The sequence below is a fragment of the Pholis gunnellus genome (assembly GCF_910591455.1).
Source record: "Pholis gunnellus genome assembly, chromosome: 19".
NCBI lineage: Eukaryota > Metazoa > Chordata > Actinopteri > Perciformes > Pholidae > Pholis > Pholis gunnellus.
Genome location: NC_136546.1, coordinates 16079965 through 16101993, shown reverse-complemented (window position 1 = coordinate 16101993; position 22029 = coordinate 16079965). Strand labels below are relative to the sequence as shown.

Sequence of the window (22029 nt, the reverse complement as noted above, 5' to 3'; positions counted from 1 at the left end):
CACTGGCAGATGTATATGCCATGGAAACAGTCTGCATTTAGATTGAACGTGTATAGAGCGGCGTCTTTCAATGCGGACAGAAGTTGAAGTTGAGCGTGACGTCTCTTGGCATGCTTGGCACCCAGCCGAACACACAGACAGACAGACGGGAGACGCACTACTATATGTTTTCACGCACACGGTTGCCCTTTACCTCCCTCACATGTGCCATCATATCCTGGTGAAATTCCTCCATCTTCACGCCACAGAAAATACTGTCTCCAATCCCTCCACGAATAGTCCCGTCACACCCGCATCTTTCGCCACCCCGAAGGCCCACAGTGGACCATTGTTGTTGCGCGGATTATTGTCGACCTTGTTTTTATCGAACAAGGTTGACTGTCCAGTGAGAGTTGTTCATTTGTCTGTGCACGTTGCGTCTGTACATGTATGTTCATTATGTCATCAGTATCGCTAACCATAATGCTGGGATTCACAGACCGGGTGTCTCACTGCTGCAGGAGCCAGGAATGACCTCACTCCTACTGTAACCATCATCGACCTAACACCATTAGAGCCTATCAAGTGACACGCCTCGCTAAGCCCGGTGCTAGTGAACCATTTATAACAGCCTCACGTCATTACTACATAAAGTTTATATTATGGGTATTATCCTGTGACTGCACAGTCTCCACAGTTTGTAATGTATCGTTACTGCTATCTAAAGAAGACTGTGACAGGTGAGATATCAAATTCTAAAATGAGGAGTACACTTTATTGGCTACGTTATTGCATACGCTGAGCTGAAAGTTAAAAATATGACTTAAGGCACAGACAGAAATGTTCTGCTAGAATCTCAGTGCAAGAGGGCATTTTTTAATGGCTTTTTAATGGCTAAACATAATTAGCGTTGGTTAGCTTAGCTTAGTCTTAGCTTTTCTTTGCCCAAAGTTAAGACAAACCTGCCTACCAGCACCTCTGCATTTTGACATCTAACACATTATATCTTGTTTGTTTAATCTGCCTTTTTTTTTTTTTGCAAAATAAACTTCCTCCGCTTAACCATTCGAGGTCAATGCCAAACCTTAACTATTTGAAGTCAAACATCTCACCAGAGTTTTTCATGAGGTAACCTCTTGAAAAGACCGTCTTGGTGGAGTACCGTGACTTCCTGGAGTCTCTGCTGGTTGCAACCTAGTGAGAAGTAGTAGAGAAGAGTAGACTTTAAAATGTAGAGGTGCCAGTAGACAGATTTCTAAAGCCTTCAACAGAGCCGGGCTAGCTGTTTACCTCTGCTTTCAGTCGTTGAGATATGCTACGCTAATGAGCTGCTAGCTCTAGCTTCAAATTAGCATACAGACATAAATTGATCATTAACCCTCAAAAGAAGAGAGGAAAGTAAACAAACGTATTTCACAAAATTGTCAAACTACTCTTTCAAAAGAGCATAAATAAAGGTAGTTAGTCAAGTATGCCTCCAACACGTTCTCCCTCTATTGACCATACTATAGACAAACAACTATATAAATCACTTTCTCAATATTGCAGCTCTATCATATTGCAAAAGAACTAAAACCTTCATTAAGGTAGGATTTATTACATGGCTCTTGTGTTAGACTGAATTAGTCTAAGTGAACCGAACCAACCGTGGGTAGATATGTAATTGCAGCGGTGGGACCAAGTCTCAAGTCTTTAATTTCTGTAATTTTTTGTTTTCCGTTAGTTCTTCATGGTTCTCTTCTGCAACTTGATCGGATGGGTGTACCCTGTACGAATGGGTGGCTGTTTCTCTGTCACCATCAATTTCGGGTGTGTGTATTTATGCACATTGCGTAGAGTGTGTTATATTCCATTGGTCCTCGTTTACATTGTCACGTTGGGCATGCTGACGTTAGCATTTAGCTAATAGTAGTTAGCACCGCCTCACAGAGCTGCTGGCATGTAGACTTATCGTCTTGTTGTTCAACACACTTCATTCCTCTGTGCTAAAAGTGTGTGTGCACGTATGCATTTGTGTGAGGCGAGCATGTTTGCGTGGGCCACTGGCCAGACGGCGGGCCAAGTAGTGGCTCCCAGCGGACCACTCCACTGAAACCAAATTAAAATTGGTCATTCGTCACGCGATAAATAAACCACTATAGTCACCTCTGCCAGGCAACACCAGCTAATCCCACGAGAGCAATCCGCTCTTGTTTTGAAAGGCGAGCCTCGCGGGTTGTTTTTCAAAGAGGAGATATTTGGGCCTCATTCTATTTTAATGGAGAGGTCTAAAATTCTCAAGAACCCCTTTAGGGTCCTCACGGCTGTCCTTGATGGTCCCACCTCTTGTACTGATACACTCATCATCTGGCATTTGAGATGGCCATTTCGATGGACGGACGCAGACACACTGACAGTTCGGACACGTGGACGAAGATAGAGCGAGCAGGACTGTGACACGAGCTACAGTCCGACAGATGCAACGTTTTGTACTTTGTAGATGAAGTGGGTGAAAAATGGATGTGTAGAGTGGTGGGATTTACCATACACCTATGGACTAACAGGGTTGACCCCTAAATTCGTAATTTAAACCGTCAACAACCCCAGCATGAACAAGAGCTTGGAAATCCATGTTGTGCTTGTTATTGATAGAGGTGTTCAAGAGGAATAGGCTCAGCAACTATTGTAGACGTGATTTTGACAGAAGGCTAACTTTCATTGATCTTATTTATTATCTTTTAATTTGTCTGTATTATTTGATATGTTATATCTGTGAGATACAATCCTTGTGTTACAGGCACAGTAAATTGATGCCAGGGCTGCGTCCAAGTTTCGTCCTAAGCCTCTAAAAGAACACCAAATGACGTGGTTGCAAAACACGTGTCCGTCTCCTTGGTTGGTTTTTCGAAACCATGCACTCACATGTCCGGCGCAGGTGGATGCTAACGAGGGAACATCGTTAAGAACGTAAACACTGTAGAACTCGAAAGTACACGAACATGCATTGCTGTTCGAGGCATGCAAACGTCTCTGGACTGTTAAGTTTTAACAAGAGAAAACATTCTGTATGATGCAAAGAGAAGCATCGGAGAACCCTGTAAAACAGCTCAGTTTCGGGTGGTCTGGTCCTCTTCATGTTTAACCTCTGAAACAGGGTGGTCCTGTCACTCTTCTGTCCACATTTTAGTGAGAAGCGCACACATACAAGTGGCAGTTAACAGTCTATTTTGAGTCCGTCGCAGTGGCAACTGACACATGCTGAGGATTTCAGGGTAGACCCCCCACCCCCCCCAAAGCCCAGCTCCAATGAATGAGAGGCTTGTCAGGACAGAGATGCAGCACACAGGGTCAGAGGGCAGGGGACAGGTGGAAGTGGACGAGAGGAGGCAGGAAGGAGCATGAGATTCACACATGCCTCAGACAACCAAGAAGACATTATGTCAGCCACCAGAGGCCTATTCAGACGGATGTAACTCTCATAATCACGCATGTAAAGAAGGTATATTGAGCTTGTGTAGATTTGAAGTCTGCCTAGCAACTATTGTAGACAGCCTGTCTCTGTCAGTGAACTTTGAATTGACAATGTTATCACAATAATTACCTCAACGTCTTTGTGAGCCAAATTTAAGATAAGTGATCATTTTTTGAAAAAAATAAAATGCACTAAAAACGCACATATTTATGGAAGCCCAGAGCGGCCATTTTTAATTTTTAAAGATAAATATATATATATTTTTTTTTACAAGAAAACAAATGGTTCCTTACTCTATTATAACAAATCTCAAAATAAGATGTGTGTATCGTGTCAGCAGTGTTTTTAGATAATTAAGCAGCCGATTTGATACCCCTCAAAATGTTATAATAAATGAATGGTTTAAATTTTGTAATGGAAAGCTAATCAACTGTCAACTGATTTTAAAACAGACTTATGTTAAAGAGTAGTTAAGTACAATAAATGTGCCTGTTCTCTTAATTCAACCAAGTTTGCATATCTCAGTGATTGTTTGAATTCTACAAATACAACCAACCAGTGGGTTATCCAGGACTCAAATGTAGGAAAACCACAGGTGTGACTTATAACCTTAACGAGGGCTCAGTTCCGTTAAGTGCCCCAGTCAGACATTCCAGTCGTTAGTTTATTAATTACACCTGTGCTTTCCCTGCTATAGCACGTCAATACATCTGCTGTGGAAAAGGCCTATTTATAACATTGATACCCCCAGTGTCTCCTGCTAATGCTAAATCAACTTTACATTTAAACACCGATACGATATTATTGCTTTAACAGGTTAGATTTAAACATCACTGCTTTGCCTTTGGTGACATGTGACACAAACGCTCGTGGGTGTCCTCCAATGGCCGGGCTGCTCGCGCACACACACACACACACACACACACACATACATGCACACACACACACACACACGCTCTAGTAAATCATTCAAAAGGGCAAATCAGCACCCTTACCATGATCAAAGCCATGAGAACAGATGCACCATGGGACACAACTGAGAGTGGGTGTTCTCCAATGTCTGCGCCGGTTGTACGTGCACAAGTACACGCACACACACACACACCCACACACTCTCTAGGTACTTATTCAAAAGGGCTGGTCAGCACTTTTACCATGATCAAAACCATGACATTAGATGCAGCCCATCAGGTGTGATAAATCCGCTCTATAGGTGTAAACAGAGTAGGTGTATGTTTAAGTATTATTGTAAGAGTATCTTCTAACCCAGTGGAGATATTTTTTGGTGGGTGTTGCCTCTGCCGGGGTCACAGTGGGTGTGGTATCGTGGTCCGCTGACGTCAGGGGAGCCATAGCTACAGCTCAGCTGTCTGCTCTTATGTTCTTTCTGTTTCTGTCATCTGTCTGTCTCTGCTCTCATGAATAGCCCGTCCCTTTGGAGTACATGCTGTGCCAAGCTCTGCCATGCTGTCATGCAAAGAGTGTCCTCAGCCAGGGAAGCAGGGAAACAAAGGGAGTGAAAGGGTGAAGCAACAGGAGGGGAATACATACACACCACACCATGTGTCTTTGGTGGGCATGTTGAGCAATTGGAGCATGCAGGCAGAAGAAGCTTCCCAAGAGTTAGTCTGGGGGCCTGATGAAGACAGGAGTGATGGCTAAAATGGACGCCTTGTTAAAATACACTCATGCAGCCCAAGTAGGTGCCAACCTGTAAGATAGGCTCTCATTTGCACACATACAAACTGAGAATAGAGACAGGAAGCGGCAGGAAAGGAGTGAAGAGAAAGCAGAGAAGCAGATATGGGAATGGTGCTGCCTTAAAACCAAACCAAAAATCTAATTAGTGGATAGATGTGATGGATAAACGACAAATCAAACTAAATCCCAGATTTGTCGACACTTGTTTGATAGTACGTGTTCGATGTTTCATTGGGAGGCAGAAACAGCGACGGGTAAGATGAAAGAAGCTTGGGAGACAGAGAGAGGAACCAACGTCCCCCTTCCACTCTTTATTTATACCCCCCCCCCCCCCAAAAGACAGCAGGGTAAGATTTCTGGCACCGATAACGCACGTCACGCTTGCTATTTCTGTCTGAGGTGCCACATAGCACCGCGAGGTGGGGTGACAGGGCTGAGGCGTCCAAGTGACTTCCGTACACCCGCCCCAGCCTTTTACATGACATTTCACACGTTGGCTGCCTCTGCCAGAAGAGTGCGTGTATAACTAAAGTGTGGCAGAGCACACACACGTGTGCTTTTGTGTACCGAAAAAATGTTGTATTGGGTGAGAAAACTGCAAGATATGTGCGATTGTGTAACTCAAGCTTTGGCGTCGGTGTGAAGCTGAGAGTGCGTTTCCTCACTTTCCACAGTGCAGGAGGTGTCGGAGGAGCCAGAGGTTGTTGATGCGATCTTATGAGGCGAGAAACACAAGAGCATGTAAAGTGATCCCTCATGCTACAGAATCAGTGTGTGTGCGCTGCACACTGGATATCCTGGTAATGACGAATAACATAACTGCTCTTGAACCAACACTGTGCCTCATTTATGTACTTCACAGCATAATCAGTGACAAATGCTTTTTAGAAATATATAATTAAAGCCACACAATCCAAGCACTGTGTCATAATACAGGCCTCAGAAACCCCCTCTTTTTAAGAGGACAATCTGTGAATTGGCACGTTTTTTATCATACAGTTCCTCGGGTATGTTTGAACCAGTTGGTGTGTTGGAAGTTGGTGGACAGTTAGCTCATTTGCGACAGCGACTGACACCACTTGAGCTGCCGTCGCACTGGCATGTGGGGCGCTGCCGATATCAGATATCCATAGGCTCGACATGCAGTAAATCATCAACACCCTGAAATATGAGCCATCGTTAATTGAACAATGCAATGCTGCAATGGAGAGACTCAAGAGTCTGTATGTCAAAGCACTGTCATATTTATTAACAAGAAAGAAAAAAAAAATACATTAAAGGCATATCATAGTTGTTTGTCACAGCTGAACATCTTAAATATATTACTTTGACAATATGATAGAGTAAAACACACTGTTGTTGACGGTGAGCAGATTGCTGCTGGGAGCAGAGTTGCGACTTAATCTCCTCCTCTTGGTTGCCAGGTTGAATTTGATCCAACCTGGCAACCATGAGGATTAAACACGTGAGCATGCACCCTCAAACTAGGGCTGCATGCAAAATCTCATTATACAGAAAACACCTGAAATTTAATACAAAAAAAGAGGATAAAGGGGGGTGGACTGCAACTAAGCAATACGTTGATGTGTTGGCAAAGGTTTCAGCACAGACGAAGCAAAAAGCCACAGCAACACTGGAGAATGTTGTGGATGTTTTTGTTTTTTTTTCATCCTGAACGTGGCATCAAGATGAGATTCAGCCTTTCTTTAACTCTCTTAAAGCACTTTGTTTCACAGAAAAGTTTTTGATATTTACAGAGAGAGAGAGATGGGTTTTCCTGGAGGAAAGGATCACATAATAACGGTCTCAGTCTGAAGAGAATAGGAGATGAGAGGCCGGTGCTTCAGAGCGGGGCTAGGTGTTCTGGTCATGGGGCTAGGGGGGCGAGTCCGGGGGTTTGGGGGACTGTAGATGGGGCCTGACGGGGTGGTGATGATGGCAGTAGGGGTGCGGCCGGCCCACCTGGAAGGAGGCCGCTGGTTGGCCGGTCGTGCAGGACGAGAGAAGCTCCTCTTAAGATCGTCTGGAGACAGCTGCGCCGGGTTTACCTGAACGGAGACATAACGGGACACACTTGTCAGCTTGTGCAGCATCAACACAAGTTGCGTTGGTTGGTAAGCTAAACATATAAAGAAGCAGAAACAACACCTACCTGTTGTGGATCCTGTCTGTAAGCTGTGTGTCCCGCTCTGGGACTGGAGCTGTACTCGTGTTGGATCTCCAGCATGTCCAGCAGCTCAATAAGTCCTTCATCCCTCACTCGGCCACAACCTGCCGACTCCTGTCCCGCTAACCCAGCCCTCTGGATCTTCTGAGCTCCAGAGGAAGCACTTAAGACCCTGTAGTCCATTTTGGGCTCCACATGTTGGGATGCAGGCTTCCTTGCTCTCTCTCCTTGAGCCAGTCCTCCATCTCTGTCTGCCCCACTGTTAGCCCTGGGTCTTATCTTTGGGCTCCCCGCCGCCTGTGATCTCCTCTGGGACTGCTGGGGCCCCCGCTGGGAACATTTTGAACCACTATAGGCTCCTCTGTGATCCTTGTGGTTCTGTCTACCAGAGTCTGATGCTAACCCCCACTCTTGGCCGGGCTCTAGCTCTGCTGTCAGCACGTCGGAATTTGCTTGGCATTTCTGGGTAGGCACGCGCACGGGCGCCTTGCCGGCGACTGCAGTGGCTCCCAGAGCTCTGCGCTGACAGCCCGGGGTGGGGCTCTTTGGCTCCGGTGCCAGCCCCTGATGTGTCACAACCCCTGACTCGGTGAGCATTTTGCCCTCGTTTTCCTGAAGCATGGCTCCAAACTTCCTGAGGACAGAGGGGCTGCCGCACTTCCTATCTCCCAGGACGCCCGGACCGAAGGCCTTCCTCTCCAGGGCAGGAGATTCGGCTGTTGTGATTGGCAGCTGCGAGCGCGGCGTTAAAGCAGGAGCATCCCTTTGTCCGAGAGGGGGCTTGGCACCTGTGTTTTCTTTGTTGGGGGAGCTCTTCATGTGGGACACTTGGTTCTTCCTGTTTTCAGTCTGTTCGAAACTGGCCAAAAGCTGCTCTTGACCGAGCCTGAAACAATAAGAAATAAGATTAACAGGTGTTTCAAAATCGCATCATTCTGCAAATGGGCTCATGAATGTGGCTCCAGTGCACTTACCTTTCATTTCCAGAGCTTTTTCTGACCTCTGTTGCCGGGCTCACCTTGATTGTGTCACTGAAGCGCTGAGAGAGATGGGAGAAATATATATATATTTTAAAATCAACCTCCATCTGCTATATTTAGAAGCTTTAAAGCTGACCCTTGATCATCACTCGATAAAGCACTGCTAAAACTACTTTACTGTACTTTAACGGCCTTTCATGTTTCACAGGAAACAGTTTAACGTCTTGTCTTTCTTCCCGACTGCTTTGTCAGGAGTCGGTGAAAGTATGTGAAACTAACTCCTATCTGGCGGTCTGTCTGTGTAAGCAGACTGGAAGGAACCAGCTAACTGAAACCCATATGTTCCTGACTGAACCCCAGCTTTGACTCGTATCACATCCACATATCTGGTTTCCACAAGATGTGCAGAGGCCAACAGAATGAGACACAAGAAAGGGAAACGACATGATCTGCCTTCACTTACCACGTGGCGAGCTCTACTGTTCTTTGGGCTCATTTGCTGACCCTGCCCCAAATAATCCTGCAACAAGTCTCCGATCTCCGAGTTGGCGTTGCAGTACCCGTAGCCATTCTGATGACTCACAGGGTAGCTGTACCCACTGGGGCTATAGTTACAGCCGTTACTATAGTGATGTGGCACAGTTATGGCTCCAGGGTGATTCTTGCTGTGATGGCCTAGGCCGCACTCCAGCTCGCCGCCATTTTTCTGGTTGTCAGCAGTGACGTCGTTTGCTCCTCTGCGGGCCTGAACGTCATTGTACAACTGTGAAATGGAAACGGGAGAAAACATGAACAACCTCCTACATGCACGTGTTGTACACGCAAAAAAACAACTGGGTTTACACAACAAACAAGTCTTATAATTATCACAAAATCATTACACGGCCTATATTTATGATCAGCACATGTTATTCCACTCTGCAGCACCATCTGTTTCCCGTCGCAACCCTTCATACTCCTTTCGTATCCACTTTCAGACTGTGTGTGTGTGTGTGTGTGTGTGTGCGTGTGTGTTCAGCAAGTCTGTCGGCACATCAGTTTAATTATCTTGTTAACATTTGTCTGTATCATTGCTCCAACAAAGGCCATGAGGTTGAATCAGTTGGTGTGCTGCCAACAGTTTATTATGGTGCACACACACATACACACACACCAATTAACACACACTCAAGGTACTACGGAAGCACTTCCTAACCCGGAAACAAAACCATTAGAATATTTGATTCAACCACATTTGGATCATAGTTAAACTAAAACTCCTAAATAAATCTTAGAGATTCTATGATGCTGAATTCCTTTATCTTCCTTGTAAAAACCTAAATTACTCCGTTCTAGAGTTAAAGGTGTATAAAATAATTAGCTACTGAATGTAAGCCCTATATTTCTACATCATTCGGTGTAGTATTGTACAGAAGAGATCAATAAGAGGAGACTGTTGATGATACTGACAGTTTAAGAGTCCAGCTTCCAGTTTGCTCCTCAAATCCCATTTTCATGCATGATGAAGTCCAATTTTCATGCACTGGCACACACTGTCAACTAATCCACATGAAGTCCACACTGCATAGACCCAGCTATGGAATATATGATGCATTAACTACAGTAAAATAATGTGTGTTCTCAGGGCAAACGGCAGCTTGAAATCACCTTTTTTGGAAATGAACTTAGTCAGGTCTCTAAAGGATTTGAAACAGTTTTTATGGGAAATCTTACGTCTTCGATTTTCCTCTGGATGTCCTGCAGCTGGTCCTCCCACTCCTGCATCTCTGAGTCAAAGTTGTCCATCAGCTCGGGCCTCTCCTTCCCCCAGGCTCGGCCACTGTGTTCCAGCCCACGCTCCAGATCAATGGCTGCCATGACGCAGGCCGTTCAATACCCTGAGGCCTCTTTAGATGGTAATTTCCCCTTTCTCCTGTTCCACTTTCCTGTCAGACGTCACAGAGGGTTGGAGCGATCGATGGCCTGGAAACCCTATAAAGACGGGGGGAAAAAAGAGGATGGAATACTTATTTCTCTGTGTTTCTGTGTCATTTAGCGCCAAACATGATTTCGAAATCTCACTGTTTCTTCAGACAAGTGAGAATCTTTTTGTTTCACTTTTTTACAATGCCGGTCAACCTGTTTCAACGTCTTAAAACAAGGCAGAATACTGCTGGTCTACTGCTGCATCAGTGGCGATGACACCAAACTGAGGTTAAATCACAGCAAGTGAAACCCATATAATCCCATTCAGTTTGAGTCATTTCTACTCGTCTCTACTTATTTAATTACTTGTATTGTTGGACACTTTCTTCCCTCACAAAGGTCAGGCATTTGCGTCCCTCTCCTTTCAAGATCTTAAAAAAAATTCACAGGCATGTAAGCCTACTAATACAGCACGTGAGGACAAGAGTGTGGCATGACATCTCTTGGTCACTGTGACATCCAGTCTGCCTCTGTGCGCCTCATCACATGGGAAAAAAATGTAAGTGTTCAACATCAAAATGTCAACTGTGCTGAGTTATATCTCAGATGTATTTGTTTGCCCTCAGATGGATCCCCAAACACTGTAATAGTGTGCTGGTCAACCTTCATTAATCACATGGTGGCGTTGAGTCCCAATGGGAGCACTAATAGCCGAACTATTTTTGCAGCCCCCTTGCTTTGTCGTCGTCGTTGCGTCATTAAATATGACAAGTAGCCTTGTAGAAAGTGCACGAATGTACCAGCCGCTTCCCTCCCACTTGTGATGCAAGAGTAGAGATATTAATAATCTTGTAACTATGCATAGTAAACTGGCTGCATGTCCTGTGCGCATGGGTGAGGGACAGAGAGAGAGAGAGAGAGGGAATGTACATCAGAGACTAAATCAAAACGTAAAAAAATGACAGCCCAAGATAATAGAAATAAATGAGATAAATTGAGAATAATAAAATTGAAAAAAAAAAAAAAATCATCACAAGGCTAAAATATGACAAAAGAGAAGTCAGGCAACTGCAGGGTTTGCCATTCATGCAGTCTAAATTGTATAAATATTTTGGATACAATTAATTATATACAATTAATTTCAAATTGCATCGTTCCACATGGCACTAAACCATAATCAATTTGAACTACAGCCATTTCAACTGTTCTTACCTCTCTCAATATAAACGTTGTCACTGCTCCAGTATAAATCCTCAGCCTGCTCTAAGTTCCTGCGCTGTGCGCTCCGGCCTCTCCGACGGATTCACTCCGCTCTGCGCCTAATTGTCAAGTCCCCTCTCTCCGGTGCTTCCCCCTTTTGCTTTTCCTCCTCTGTGTTACGTAAACCCCCGCTGACTGGATTTAAAGGGCCCTCAAGTTCTTCTAGTTACCCCTTCGGCGTCGGGGTTAAGTCCGGAGCGTTGAGCCAGAGGGTAAACAACTTCTGTTCCAGCCGGGGGTACCCGGCCTTTATACCGCTCCCCACTGTTTACGTGGGCGCGCCATTGGAGCCGGGATCAAATATCATAATGTTAAATTTATTCCGCCATTTGAAGTCTCGATGGGACAACTGTCGTCACCGGCATCCTGGCTATAATTACTGGGGGCTCACGGAGCGAGGGAAAGTGTTTACATAGCTATTTCAGCTGCTGGAATCTCTCAGCCAATGGGCTTCTCTGTTGCCACTCTGCTTTGGGATGCTTGGGCAGATTTTGTCTTGTGACCATACCCTACTGCAAATCATTTTTTCCAAGGGATGCCAAATGGGTGTGTGTGACAGGGTGAGTAATGATGTGTCATAGTCAATAATATCTTTATTATAGGTATAGTCACTAAAAGGAAACTGCAAGGTGGATGCCTGGCATGACTGGAACATGTTTTACTTGTAAGTCATTAAATGTCACATGGTCTCGGCAATTTCAATGTTATACAACATTTTCTGGCATATTGTTGCTTCAATAGAGCCAAAATGTGTGAAATCTCCTTCGGTGTCCTGGAGTAACCCGAACCTGTGTGTGCGTGTTCTTGAATCATCCCGCTGCAGTGACGTCTGAAGACAGTTGCTACTGTTCATCTGACACGCCATCAATTACTAATCAGTGCTCCTGCAGGGACTTTTGGGGGGCCTCCCTCGGACAAGGTCTGACATTTGGCTCTCAATGTGATCGTCCGAATTCCTTCCAGTTTAAAGCCCCGGGATCATCACCATTATTCCTCCACCTGTTATGTTCCCTGATAAATGACAAATACTTCGGGGGTTAAGGAGAGGGGACAAAAACAAACTGTATCCTTACTTTACCTAAGAAGAAGCGACTGCTTCCATAACCTGTTACCGGATAAATTAGGCTATGTTTAGTAACAAGCTTAAACCAGGACATAAAAGGGTGAGGCAAGGTGATTTTGGTTTTCTCCCTTACAGCCTTGTGATCTCTAAGCTTGATGTAAGCAATGCTAAACCCTATATGCCCTCTATTTCTGAAACATACTTCATCTACAGTGTCTGTCTAATTATGTGTGATAACATCAACTTAATGGACCACTTACTGGCTTGCAGGGCCTTATCTCATGGTCTTCATCAGCAATAGAAGGAGACGGAAGGCTTTTGTCCAATTTCCTGTTGGCTTAAAGAAAACAAAATACATAAAAATAAGTTTATTCACTTTCTTGCTAAGGCTTGGACAACAAGATAAATACCACTCTGCTAAAGATGAAGCTAGAGCCAGCAGCAGTTAGCTAGCTAGCTAGCTTAGCATAAAGACTCTTTTCAAAGATAAAAAAAAAAAATGTAATACGCCTATCCGCACCTCTAAAGCAATCAACTTGATTTATCTCACTGGTGTAAGCAGAGGAAATGTAAACGTGAAAGCTAGGCTAGCTGTTTTCCCCTGCTTCCAGTGTTTGTGCTAAGCTAACCATCGGCTGGCTCTACCTTCACATTTAGCATCGAGACATAGCAAGGGTACTGCAGTGTAGTGGACAGCCACAGATTTCTCTTGGGAAGTGTCTATGACGCCGTCTGAACTAATAAACTTTGTCCTGACCCAGAGGTCATTAAATGGCTAAATTAGACTCAATTTCCATGTGCCCGGACACACTCAAGATGGGGCTTGTGGTCACGCTTGACACTCAGACCGTCAAGGCTGAGTCGACCATGTTCTGTGACCTTATCTGTGCGCGTTTTTTATGATCAGCCACATTTTCTGAGGACAAAGAGGACACATCCAATTGTAATAAACAATTTAAAGAGACTGCTGCTTGATATGCTACAAACTTGCCCCTTATAAACGTGGTCCAATATGAAAGAATACAAATTATATTTGCTTCTTTGTTATCTTCATTATTTACACATTTTGTCCTGCAGCACTACAAACATCAGATCCGTGACACATCGTTTGGGCAATAGTCACTTTTTATAGGATTCGCTTTGTACCTCACCTTCTTGGGGGGACAGATGTGGACAGCGGTGTGTTGTGGATAATGTGGACTCCAGTGTTGGATCTAGCCACACTCTCTTGAATGCGACTGCAGCTTTGGGAAGTGCTGGGCTTTTTCTGTGCTTTTGGTTACCTTGGCAACAAATGATGCGGGGAGGAAAGAATAACGACAGAGCCAAAAAACAAAAAAAAACAATAAGGGATGATGTGAATAAAGGGAGGCGTACATCACAGAACAAAGAAAAGAGTAAAAAGAAAGACTAGTTTAAAGATGGTGGCGTAAGAGAGGGAAGAGAATAACACAAGTATGAGGATGAGCAAAATGATAGGCTGGAACATCTGGGTGGAGGAAGAGTGGACAAACCAGGAGGATTTAGTGAGAAAAGGGAAGAAACAGAATCAGCTTTAACTCTTTGTGACATTTTTAATACAACCAATAAACATTTGAAGTGCATGTCTCACCGACAGTGGCTCCTCCGCGTCCCTGTCCTCGAGCCTCGGCACTTCCAGTCTGTCTATGAAGGTCTGCAGTTCTTTGCGGAAGGCCTTCATCTGGGCGTTAATGCGATACAGCAGCTCATGTTCCCTGATCCTGCCCCCGTCTTCCTCTCCACCCTCCTCTCCTCCCCTCCCGAACATCATGTCGCCGTTTGAGACGAAGACCCTCGCCTCCGAGATGATGGTGGCCGTGTCGGCGATGAGCCGGTCGATGGTCCGGACGAGCCTCTCCGCCTCGACGCGGATGTCGGTCATGTGCTGCCTCTCGCGCAGGCTGCACCGGCCACCGGGCAGGAAGCGGGCCAAGGCGGAGGTGGCGGCGGCACCCTCGGGCCCAGTGGGGGTGTAGAGGCCCCGTGTGGGCGTCAGGCAGCGGCTGCTTCCGTTAGTGTTTCTGACCTCATCCGAGTCACTTTCCCCGCCTACAGGGCCCTCGCGTTTGCGGTGCGGCGGGAGGAGGCGGGAGGAGGTGGAGTCCTCGTCGCTCTCGCGGCGACCACTTGTGGCACCGCCGCCATCGCTGTCTGCGTCGCTGTCCCTCGGGCTGGGCCGCAGGGAGAGGTGGGAGGCCAGGTCATAGCGCTGCATGTTGGAGAGGAGCACACGGTTCTCGTACTGCAGCTGCATCACCTGAATTAAGACAAAGGGATGTTAAGAGTAATAACAATTGGTAATCAAGATTTTTATTTTTATAAATAGAGACATGTTGCTATGTATGTCCTGCAAAACTAATCACATTCCCATTAGCTTCAGCTGTACTTTGTGTTTAACAATAATTAGCAAAAGTGAGTATGCTGACATGCTAAATTAAGATGGCTAACAAGGACTCTCTTTTTTTCCGTCTTGGATGAAATACCTACAAAAAGGACATGATTAGATAATACAAGTTCATGAGGTTTAACAAGATACTTTGTGTTCTATGACTATAGAAACGTCATAAACAGAATTTCAGAATATATTCAAAAAGGACATGAATGGTAATATTACCAATCAACTTTAATACCTTGCCACTTAGGTCATTAATCTGCAGCCTTGCTGCCTTTAACTCCTCCTGCAGGGCTTCTGCCTTTGCTCCATCAATCCCTCCGCCTCCCGCTCCGCTCCCATGCCTGCCGCTTCCCTCGTGGGCTTTGAACCGTAGCTTGTTCAGCTCAGCTGTCACTCTCTTGTTTTGATCTTCCACGTCAGCCAGGTTCCTCCTCAGCAGCTCTGCCTCATCCTCCACTAGCTGCAGCTGCTGTCGGAGCTCCGTCAGATCGTCGCCGAAGCCTCGCCCCGAGCCCGACCTACCAGTCGCTCCGCTCCCGTCGCCCTCTCCTTCCCCGCGGAGGTCGTCGAGCTCGGCCCTCAGGCCACGGTTCTCAACCTGTGGGGAAGAGAGAGAATAGCTCACATGACTCCCAATGAGGTAGTATTCCCTTATTAGACCCAGGTAGCATCGTCTGCTCTTACCTCCAGCTCGACTATTTTCCTCCCTAGGATGTTGGCCTCCTCCTCCACCAGGCGGAGCCGGAGCTTCAGCTCTGACTCCCGGGTGGTGGGCGGACCCCCAGCCTCTCCTTTATGATGGGTGCTGTCCAGCTCACCGTAGAAGGAGCGGTACTTCTGCAGCTCTTGCTCCAGACGGTCCTTCTCTTTGTCAATCTTGGCCGTCTTCTTTCTCATAAGCACCGCTTCCTCTTTGATGAAAGCTAGCTGGCACTTGAGGTCCTCATTGTCCTCCTGGAGCAAAAAGAGACAACACAGACCGTGGGTGCCTTTGAGTAGAAACGGCTCAAACGTAATCCTGAAGTTCAAAAAGTTGGTCTCCGCAATAAGACATAAAGACGGAAGGATTTAAGATTAAAGAGAAGATTTTGCAGCACAGTCTCTCAAAGCGAAAACGTTATCTATCATTGGACAGAGAGGATGTTTGACGTCTTCTAAGTCTAAAGTAATTTTGGAGCTCTGCAAACTCTCAACTTTCATTTAAAATATACTTTTCTTTCAAATGATTGGAGCCCTTGCTTTGGCCTGTCGTGGCCCCGAGGTGAAAAGCAAACGAAACCTTCAGCATCGATGAGTTTTAATTTGTCTTATTGACGACTTCTCACAAATATGCACCAAGGAGGCCAAAGGAAAAAGATAAAGAATTAAATCAGGACAGCAGATGTTACTTAAAAAGATACTTCCTGGTGATTATCTCCATTATGTTGGGCACCATGATCGTTCATGCAAGAAAAGGAAAAACAGCATTATTTCTGTACATTTGTAAAAAAACAACAACCACCTCTCACCTCTGTAGGAGTCTGTGCCAATTTCCTGTCTGTCTTCTGGATGTCCTTGCTTCCTCTTCTCTTTTGAGACTGTTGGGAGGACAGAAAACTGGAACATTAACGTGTGCCAGTATGTACAGTATTTGAGCAGATTGTGCAGCTTTTTGTTCAACTATTCCTCCGCTTGCAATTTGAAGGAAAGCATTTAGAATAAAGTGCACTACTCAAAAAGGTGACAGGCCATGTGATAAAAGCTTTAGCCGAACATCAACGTGAATTGTGTGGTGCTCGTTAATGCCATGTGATGGAGATGGATGTGGGTCAGTGTCTACTCACCTCTTTGGTTTTGTCTAATTCATTCTGCAGGGCTTGTTTGGTCACCTCGACCTCGATGAGTTTCTGCCTCAGCTTTTCATTCTCCTCCTCCGTCTTTGTGCGCTTCTCCTCCACCTTTTCCAGCTCGTGGTGCAGCCTCACAGACACGTCCTTCGCTACCTGCATTGTCGAGTTATTGTGAGGATATCATTTTAGAATGTTTTCACACCAGCTTTGCAGATTCTTTTATTTATCTTCACTTTTCAATTATCTCTTAACACTTAACTTTACTATCTTTGGGCACAGTAGTCACAGCTACAACCATGGCAATTGTTTCTCGAAAGGCAATGTTTCCCCCTGTGGCTATATTAAAAGCTAGCATACACATCCTTTGGGACGGCTCCCAAACAGACACAGAGAGTTGAACAACCTTCCCCTCCCCTCTGCACCTTCAGGTCCTGCTCCAGACTCCTGAGCAGCTCCTCATCGATCTCTCCCGTCTGGGCGTAGCGCAGCCTCTTCCTCTCGGCCTTCCTCAGACGGTACTGCAGGATCCGGCAGTTTTTATTGGCCCTCTCCAGCTCACGTCTCATCTCCTGCAGCTGACACGTGTCTTCCTCGTAGAATGTGTCCCGCATCTCGTCCATCTCGGTCCTCATCTCCTCAATCTCACACTGGTGGGTGCGCAGTAAAGATTGTGTGTCACAGTTATGAGACGGTCAAGATTAAGACCAGGAAAATCTCTGCTGTTTGGTCGACTTTTGACTCTGCAGAGTCAGTGATGGAAGTTTTGGACTTGAGCCAAATGTAGTCAGCTTCAGAGATGTGCACAGGATTTTAAGAAGAAACAACACAAAATTATCTGAATTCAAATGAATTGCTTAAATTTTATTCTTAAACACGATGTCTTCTACCAACATGGCACATGCAAATCCCAGTTGTTGACTCCCTTTGTCCCCCATTTTAACAAATATAATTGATCCTGGCAGATCGATATGATCAATAACCAATTAGTCATCTGTAGCCAGTGTATTTTCAATTTTAATCTAATCTTTATATTCTGTGAAGACGTGGAGGATGTTCAACAGACAAATCAATTGATGTTTACTTATCCGTGGTTCTGCAAACACACAATCTAGAGTAATGTGCCAACAGGGTTTCATGGGCCCACAGGCTTCAACTACAAACATGGTCATTCTAATATGGGGAAACAAACTCATTTCGACTGTTTTGCAGTGGATTTTGCGGAGGTGTATTTGTATCTACACATTTATAATCATTCCTTGCTAATTACTCAGCTCCACACACAAAACTAAACTGTATCAAACCTTAAGATCTTCATTTTCGTCAAGCAGTCTCTCCATCTCGTCTTCGAAGGCCTGGTCCTGCTGTGTCACGGACCCCGCCTCTATCTCCTCTGCAGCCGGCTCCGGCTCTCCCAGAGCGGCCTCCTCTGTCCCCATGTTGTCTGTCTTGGTTTGCATCCTCGCCCCGCTTCTTCTCAGTTTCTTCTGCAGGTGGAACTGGATGAGTTCAGCCTGCAAGCATCCCCCCCTCCACAAACCCAAACCGAGGCCCGCGCCGCAGCCGCTCCTCTCCCTACGGCCTCCTTCCTCACCGGGGTTCTTCCCTTTCTCTGCCGACGAAGACGAAGCTCTTCCGGGCAATAGGCGCTGAGAGGGGTCGCCTTTGAGACAGGGCAGGCGTAAAGCGGAGCGACGGGCCGATGCTGATGAATCTGTCGGATCTTCCCCGGCAGCATCCGCCCTGTTTGGTCCGACTACATCAGCCTCAGCACCATCCGGGTGAACAGCTGCACCGGCGCGGCTCTCGGGCTCCCTCTCCCTTCCGTCGGCGGACCTCAAACTGTCCCTTGCCCCGATGTGTCTGCTCGTTCCTGCGGGGAGAGGAGACTTGGACCTGCCTGGGTGTCTTGGAGCTCGTTTGGTTGCCCCTTCCTGGGCTGTGGCCGGCGAGGGAGCCCGGTGTTGCCTCCTCCTCCCTGCGCTATTGTCTGCCGACGATGTTGACGATGATGGAGGATCTGCAGCGCCGCTGGCGGCAGGCTTCATTTTCTGCTCCACTGAAATAAGCTCCAAACATAGGCTGTGATTTTCTAGTTGTTTATCACAAGTGAACATTGACAAAAGCTGCACAGAAAACTCCAAATGCACTATATTACAAAGCTAAACCCGGTTTTAATTACATTTAAACATTCTTCAACTAGAGTCGCAACTTAGAGGAAGATGCTTCCTGCATGCACGCCACTAGAAGCCGCTTTTGTGCAACTGCTTCACCCCTCATCATGCTGAACCATAACTTTACACGGGAGGTGTAGGCCGAGGCTACTGTTTGACCACTAAACATGGACTGTAACCTGCTGGCCCTGACCGACAGATGTATTCTTAAAGCCCAGACTAATGCATTTTACACAGAGAGCTCCACATAATGGGGGAATTCTTACCGCGGGGCATTAAGGAGAGTCGCTGACACGGGGCACCACCAGGCAGTTTAGGGGCACTGACCATATGACGCGAGGATGTACGTCACACCAGGAAGTGTCTCACATTTAAATGAGTTTCATTGGCATGCACATCCATGATTAAGTAGTTACAGAGTTGCCAAAGCAGGCTGCACACTATTTACAATGTAGGTATACAAATTGAAATGAATGAGCAGAATACCTAACTTACATGCAGATATAATCTCTTAAATGTATTATTAATAACTTTTTTAATTATTATTCTAGTCAAATGTACACCTGTGGAAGCAGTTGTAAGCCTATAATATCTTCTGTAGCTCTGACGGTGGATTTCTAATGTCTGAGTAAATAACTGATAACATCTCCGGTTGAGTTTGAGACATATCATTTTTAACAGAAAGCCTGTGACTAAAAGTTGGCATATCTTGTGAGAAGTGACCGTTATTTTCTTTTTTTAAATTGTCTCTTGTTCCCTCAGTTCAATGTTGTTGTTCCCTCAGTTTAAGATTACGTTTTTTTCTTGCTTGACAATACAGATTTTAATACAGAAAAGATTCCTGGCATGTGCATATGACATGCCTCACTCACTCTGGCCAGGAATCACACAACACATCCCCCTCATCTCATCCGCTTCCGACCCAATGCATGTCCTGTAACTAACTTCAGGCCCAGAAGAGGGTGCCCTCCTCACGTAAAACCGAGTCGGTCCAAGCTCTGAAGGCAATCCGTCCCACACACAGACGGCGGGCCAGTAAAATGCTGACTGTTTCCACTCCGTTAGGCTAGAATGAGCTCCTTAGTCATATAATTGCTAATGAGATGAGTGAGTGATGGGCAGGTTTGCAAAGATTTAACCCCTGAAAACTTACCCTTCACTCTCTAAACAGACGGGCGCTCTCAGAAGGCCGGGTGGGGTCCGTCGACCGCCAGTAACCCTATGAAAATTACAGGCCTTTTTGCTACACATTATCAAAGGCAGAGAAAGAGTTTGGGAACCAGCAATTTGATTTACACTTAAGTAGTTTTCTTTAAAGAGTTGCATAGGGATGTATTAACTGTTAACAATGTATTGGGATGTATACTACTTAATCTGGCACACAAACCTGTGCCACAGCTCCACTGAATGTCTGCGTACAGCTGTATGTCTGCAGGTTATAGTGACCTGTGCTAAATGCCTTCAGTAGAAAAGCCTTCGCCCTTTGCAATCCTCTTAGGGCCTGGCTTAGATCCCTCTGTGTCCCCATGGAGGACAAATACTCCTCTTCTCACTGATCTCATCCAGTCTATCATTCACAACTTCACCCGTACACCTCCACCCTGATGCCAAGTTACAGAGAGGTGCACCATGATAAGATGGAAGGCTGCAAAGTAGGTCATGTACTGTGCGATAGATTGGTCGAAAAAGTGGCTAAGCATGAGAAAAAAAACCAAACTGTGGCCTGAGAGGAGACATATCAGGAATAACAGATCTGAGGCATTTGGACAACAGGAAAAATGTGGAGGAAGAATGATTTAATAGACTCTATTAGTGTAACCACAATGTGGTGAAGGAGCAATGGGATGTAGTGAGATTGTTGCAGGGTAATGAAGAAATGGATGCAGAAGGAGGGGTAAAGTTTTTTTTAATTAACCAGTATATTAAATTCACAGCAGACATCACTTGGCTGGTTCTTTTGCAAAAAAAAAAGTATGTATTTGCCAATATTTGGGGCGAAATGTGCATCTCTTACTTGCCCTGCCTGTATTGTATAGTCATTTGCATAATTAATCAAAACTATATAAAAACGACACAGTTTGAGAGTTACAGGAGCAACCTCATGGCAGATTAGTGAAGGCTTCTCTTCCAGTGACCTGCTTTCCTGGGTATCTCATGGAGTGACGTGGAAGTAAGCTCTTTTGGAGCTAAAGCCAATTTACCCCCAAAGATTAGGGCAGATCTGTCTGGACAGGCCAAAGACACAGTATACCTTTGACTCTCTCACACATATAGAAGAGCTACTTCCAAATTCCCAGGATGGAAGAGAGATAGAGGAAGGATAGGAAAAGAAAGACAAAGGCTTTGTCTTTAGATTAGGTTCCTAATGCATGACAGCTTGATCCTGTATACGTGGAGTACAATGTTGCTTGAGCATTGAATTAGGTGATTTACAATTGATTTTGCGCACCAACACAAAGACACACAAACAAACTATGGGGTGCTGACATTGTCTTTATTTCAGTTCTATGTGCAGCCAGAAGCTGTGTTGCTTTCATTCTTTTTAAGACAATGAAATAACCATTTGTTTTCTTTAAAAAAAGAAAAAAAGAGTCCTACATGGCAGTGAGACAATATTCAACCGAGTTTCAAATCTCTTATTTTTGCACCTCGGCTACATTGCAGAGCAAAAAGAAAAAAAATCACGAGGACCCACAAAAAACGATTAAAACAAAGATACCCACAAATTTGCATAAATAAAATAAACTACAGTCCCCCTCCCACAAAGTGAATCAAACCAAGTTTTAATTCACAATGATCACAAAGAAAATATGTCATTCTGTAAATGCAGCACAGTTAAATCAGTTTCAGACAGCGGAGAGATGTAAAGTCCCGGACATGTTGGATTGGTAGGTGAAGTAGATGAATGAAAAGTACAGTAAATGGCAATTGTGAGAATGCCGTACTGTGATTTTGTCCACTTAACTTTGCTCAACTCTAATCATGAGCAAACATAAATTTACCCCCCGAACCAAGAAAGAAATGCGTCTGCATGTCGTTTTGTTGGTAATAGTTAAATTCGTTAAAACTCTTATTGAGCACTAGAAAATAAATTAGCATATTAAAGA

The 22029-nt window shown here is 45.2% G+C and overlaps 2 protein-coding genes across 2 annotated transcripts; both read right to left on the bottom strand.

Moving 5' to 3' along the window:
• Nucleotides 1–6359: 6359 nt before the first annotated feature.
• Nucleotides 6360–11705, bottom strand: LOC306711326 (uncharacterized protein). The gene is made up of 6 exons (XM_079180204.1): nucleotides 11396–11705; nucleotides 9992–10249; nucleotides 8742–9041; nucleotides 8273–8337; nucleotides 7284–8184; nucleotides 6360–7179 (listed from the first exon to the last, which is right to left on the bottom strand). Exons 2-6 carry the CDS (start codon nucleotides 10133–10135, stop codon nucleotides 6922–6924), a joined length of 1668 nt encoding a protein of 555 aa, XP_079036330.1. The 5' UTR covers nucleotides 10136–10249; nucleotides 11396–11705; the 3' UTR covers nucleotides 6360–6921.
• Nucleotides 11706–13884: 2179 nt separating this feature from the next.
• On the bottom strand, nucleotides 13885–18796 carry LOC306711060 (microtubule cross-linking factor 3-like; the record flags this gene model as incomplete). The annotated part of the gene is made up of 8 exons (XM_079179835.1): nucleotides 13885–13995; nucleotides 14119–14784; nucleotides 15158–15520; nucleotides 15607–15876; nucleotides 16431–16499; nucleotides 16746–16904; nucleotides 17174–17398; nucleotides 18053–18796. The coding sequence occupies 8 exons, from the start codon at nucleotides 18794–18796 to the stop codon at nucleotides 13885–13887; spliced, it is 2607 nt and encodes an 868-aa protein (XP_079035961.1).
• Nucleotides 18797–22029: the final 3233 nt, after the last annotated feature.

Bases quoted from the DNA above. Each gene is read 5' to 3' on its own strand.
- LOC306711326 (XM_079180204.1), bottom strand. From the start codon at position 10,135: ATGGCAGCCATTGATCTGGAGCGTGGGCTGGAACACAGTGGCCGAGCC. The intron at 9,042-9,991 runs GTAAGATTTCCC...TCCATTTCACAG, and splicing joins TCCAGAGGAAAATCGAAGAC to TTGTACAATGACGTTCAGGC. The intron at 8,185-8,272 runs GTAAGTGCACTG...TTATTGTTTCAG, and splicing joins AAAAGCTCTGGAAATGAAAG to GCTCGGTCAAGAGCAGCTTT.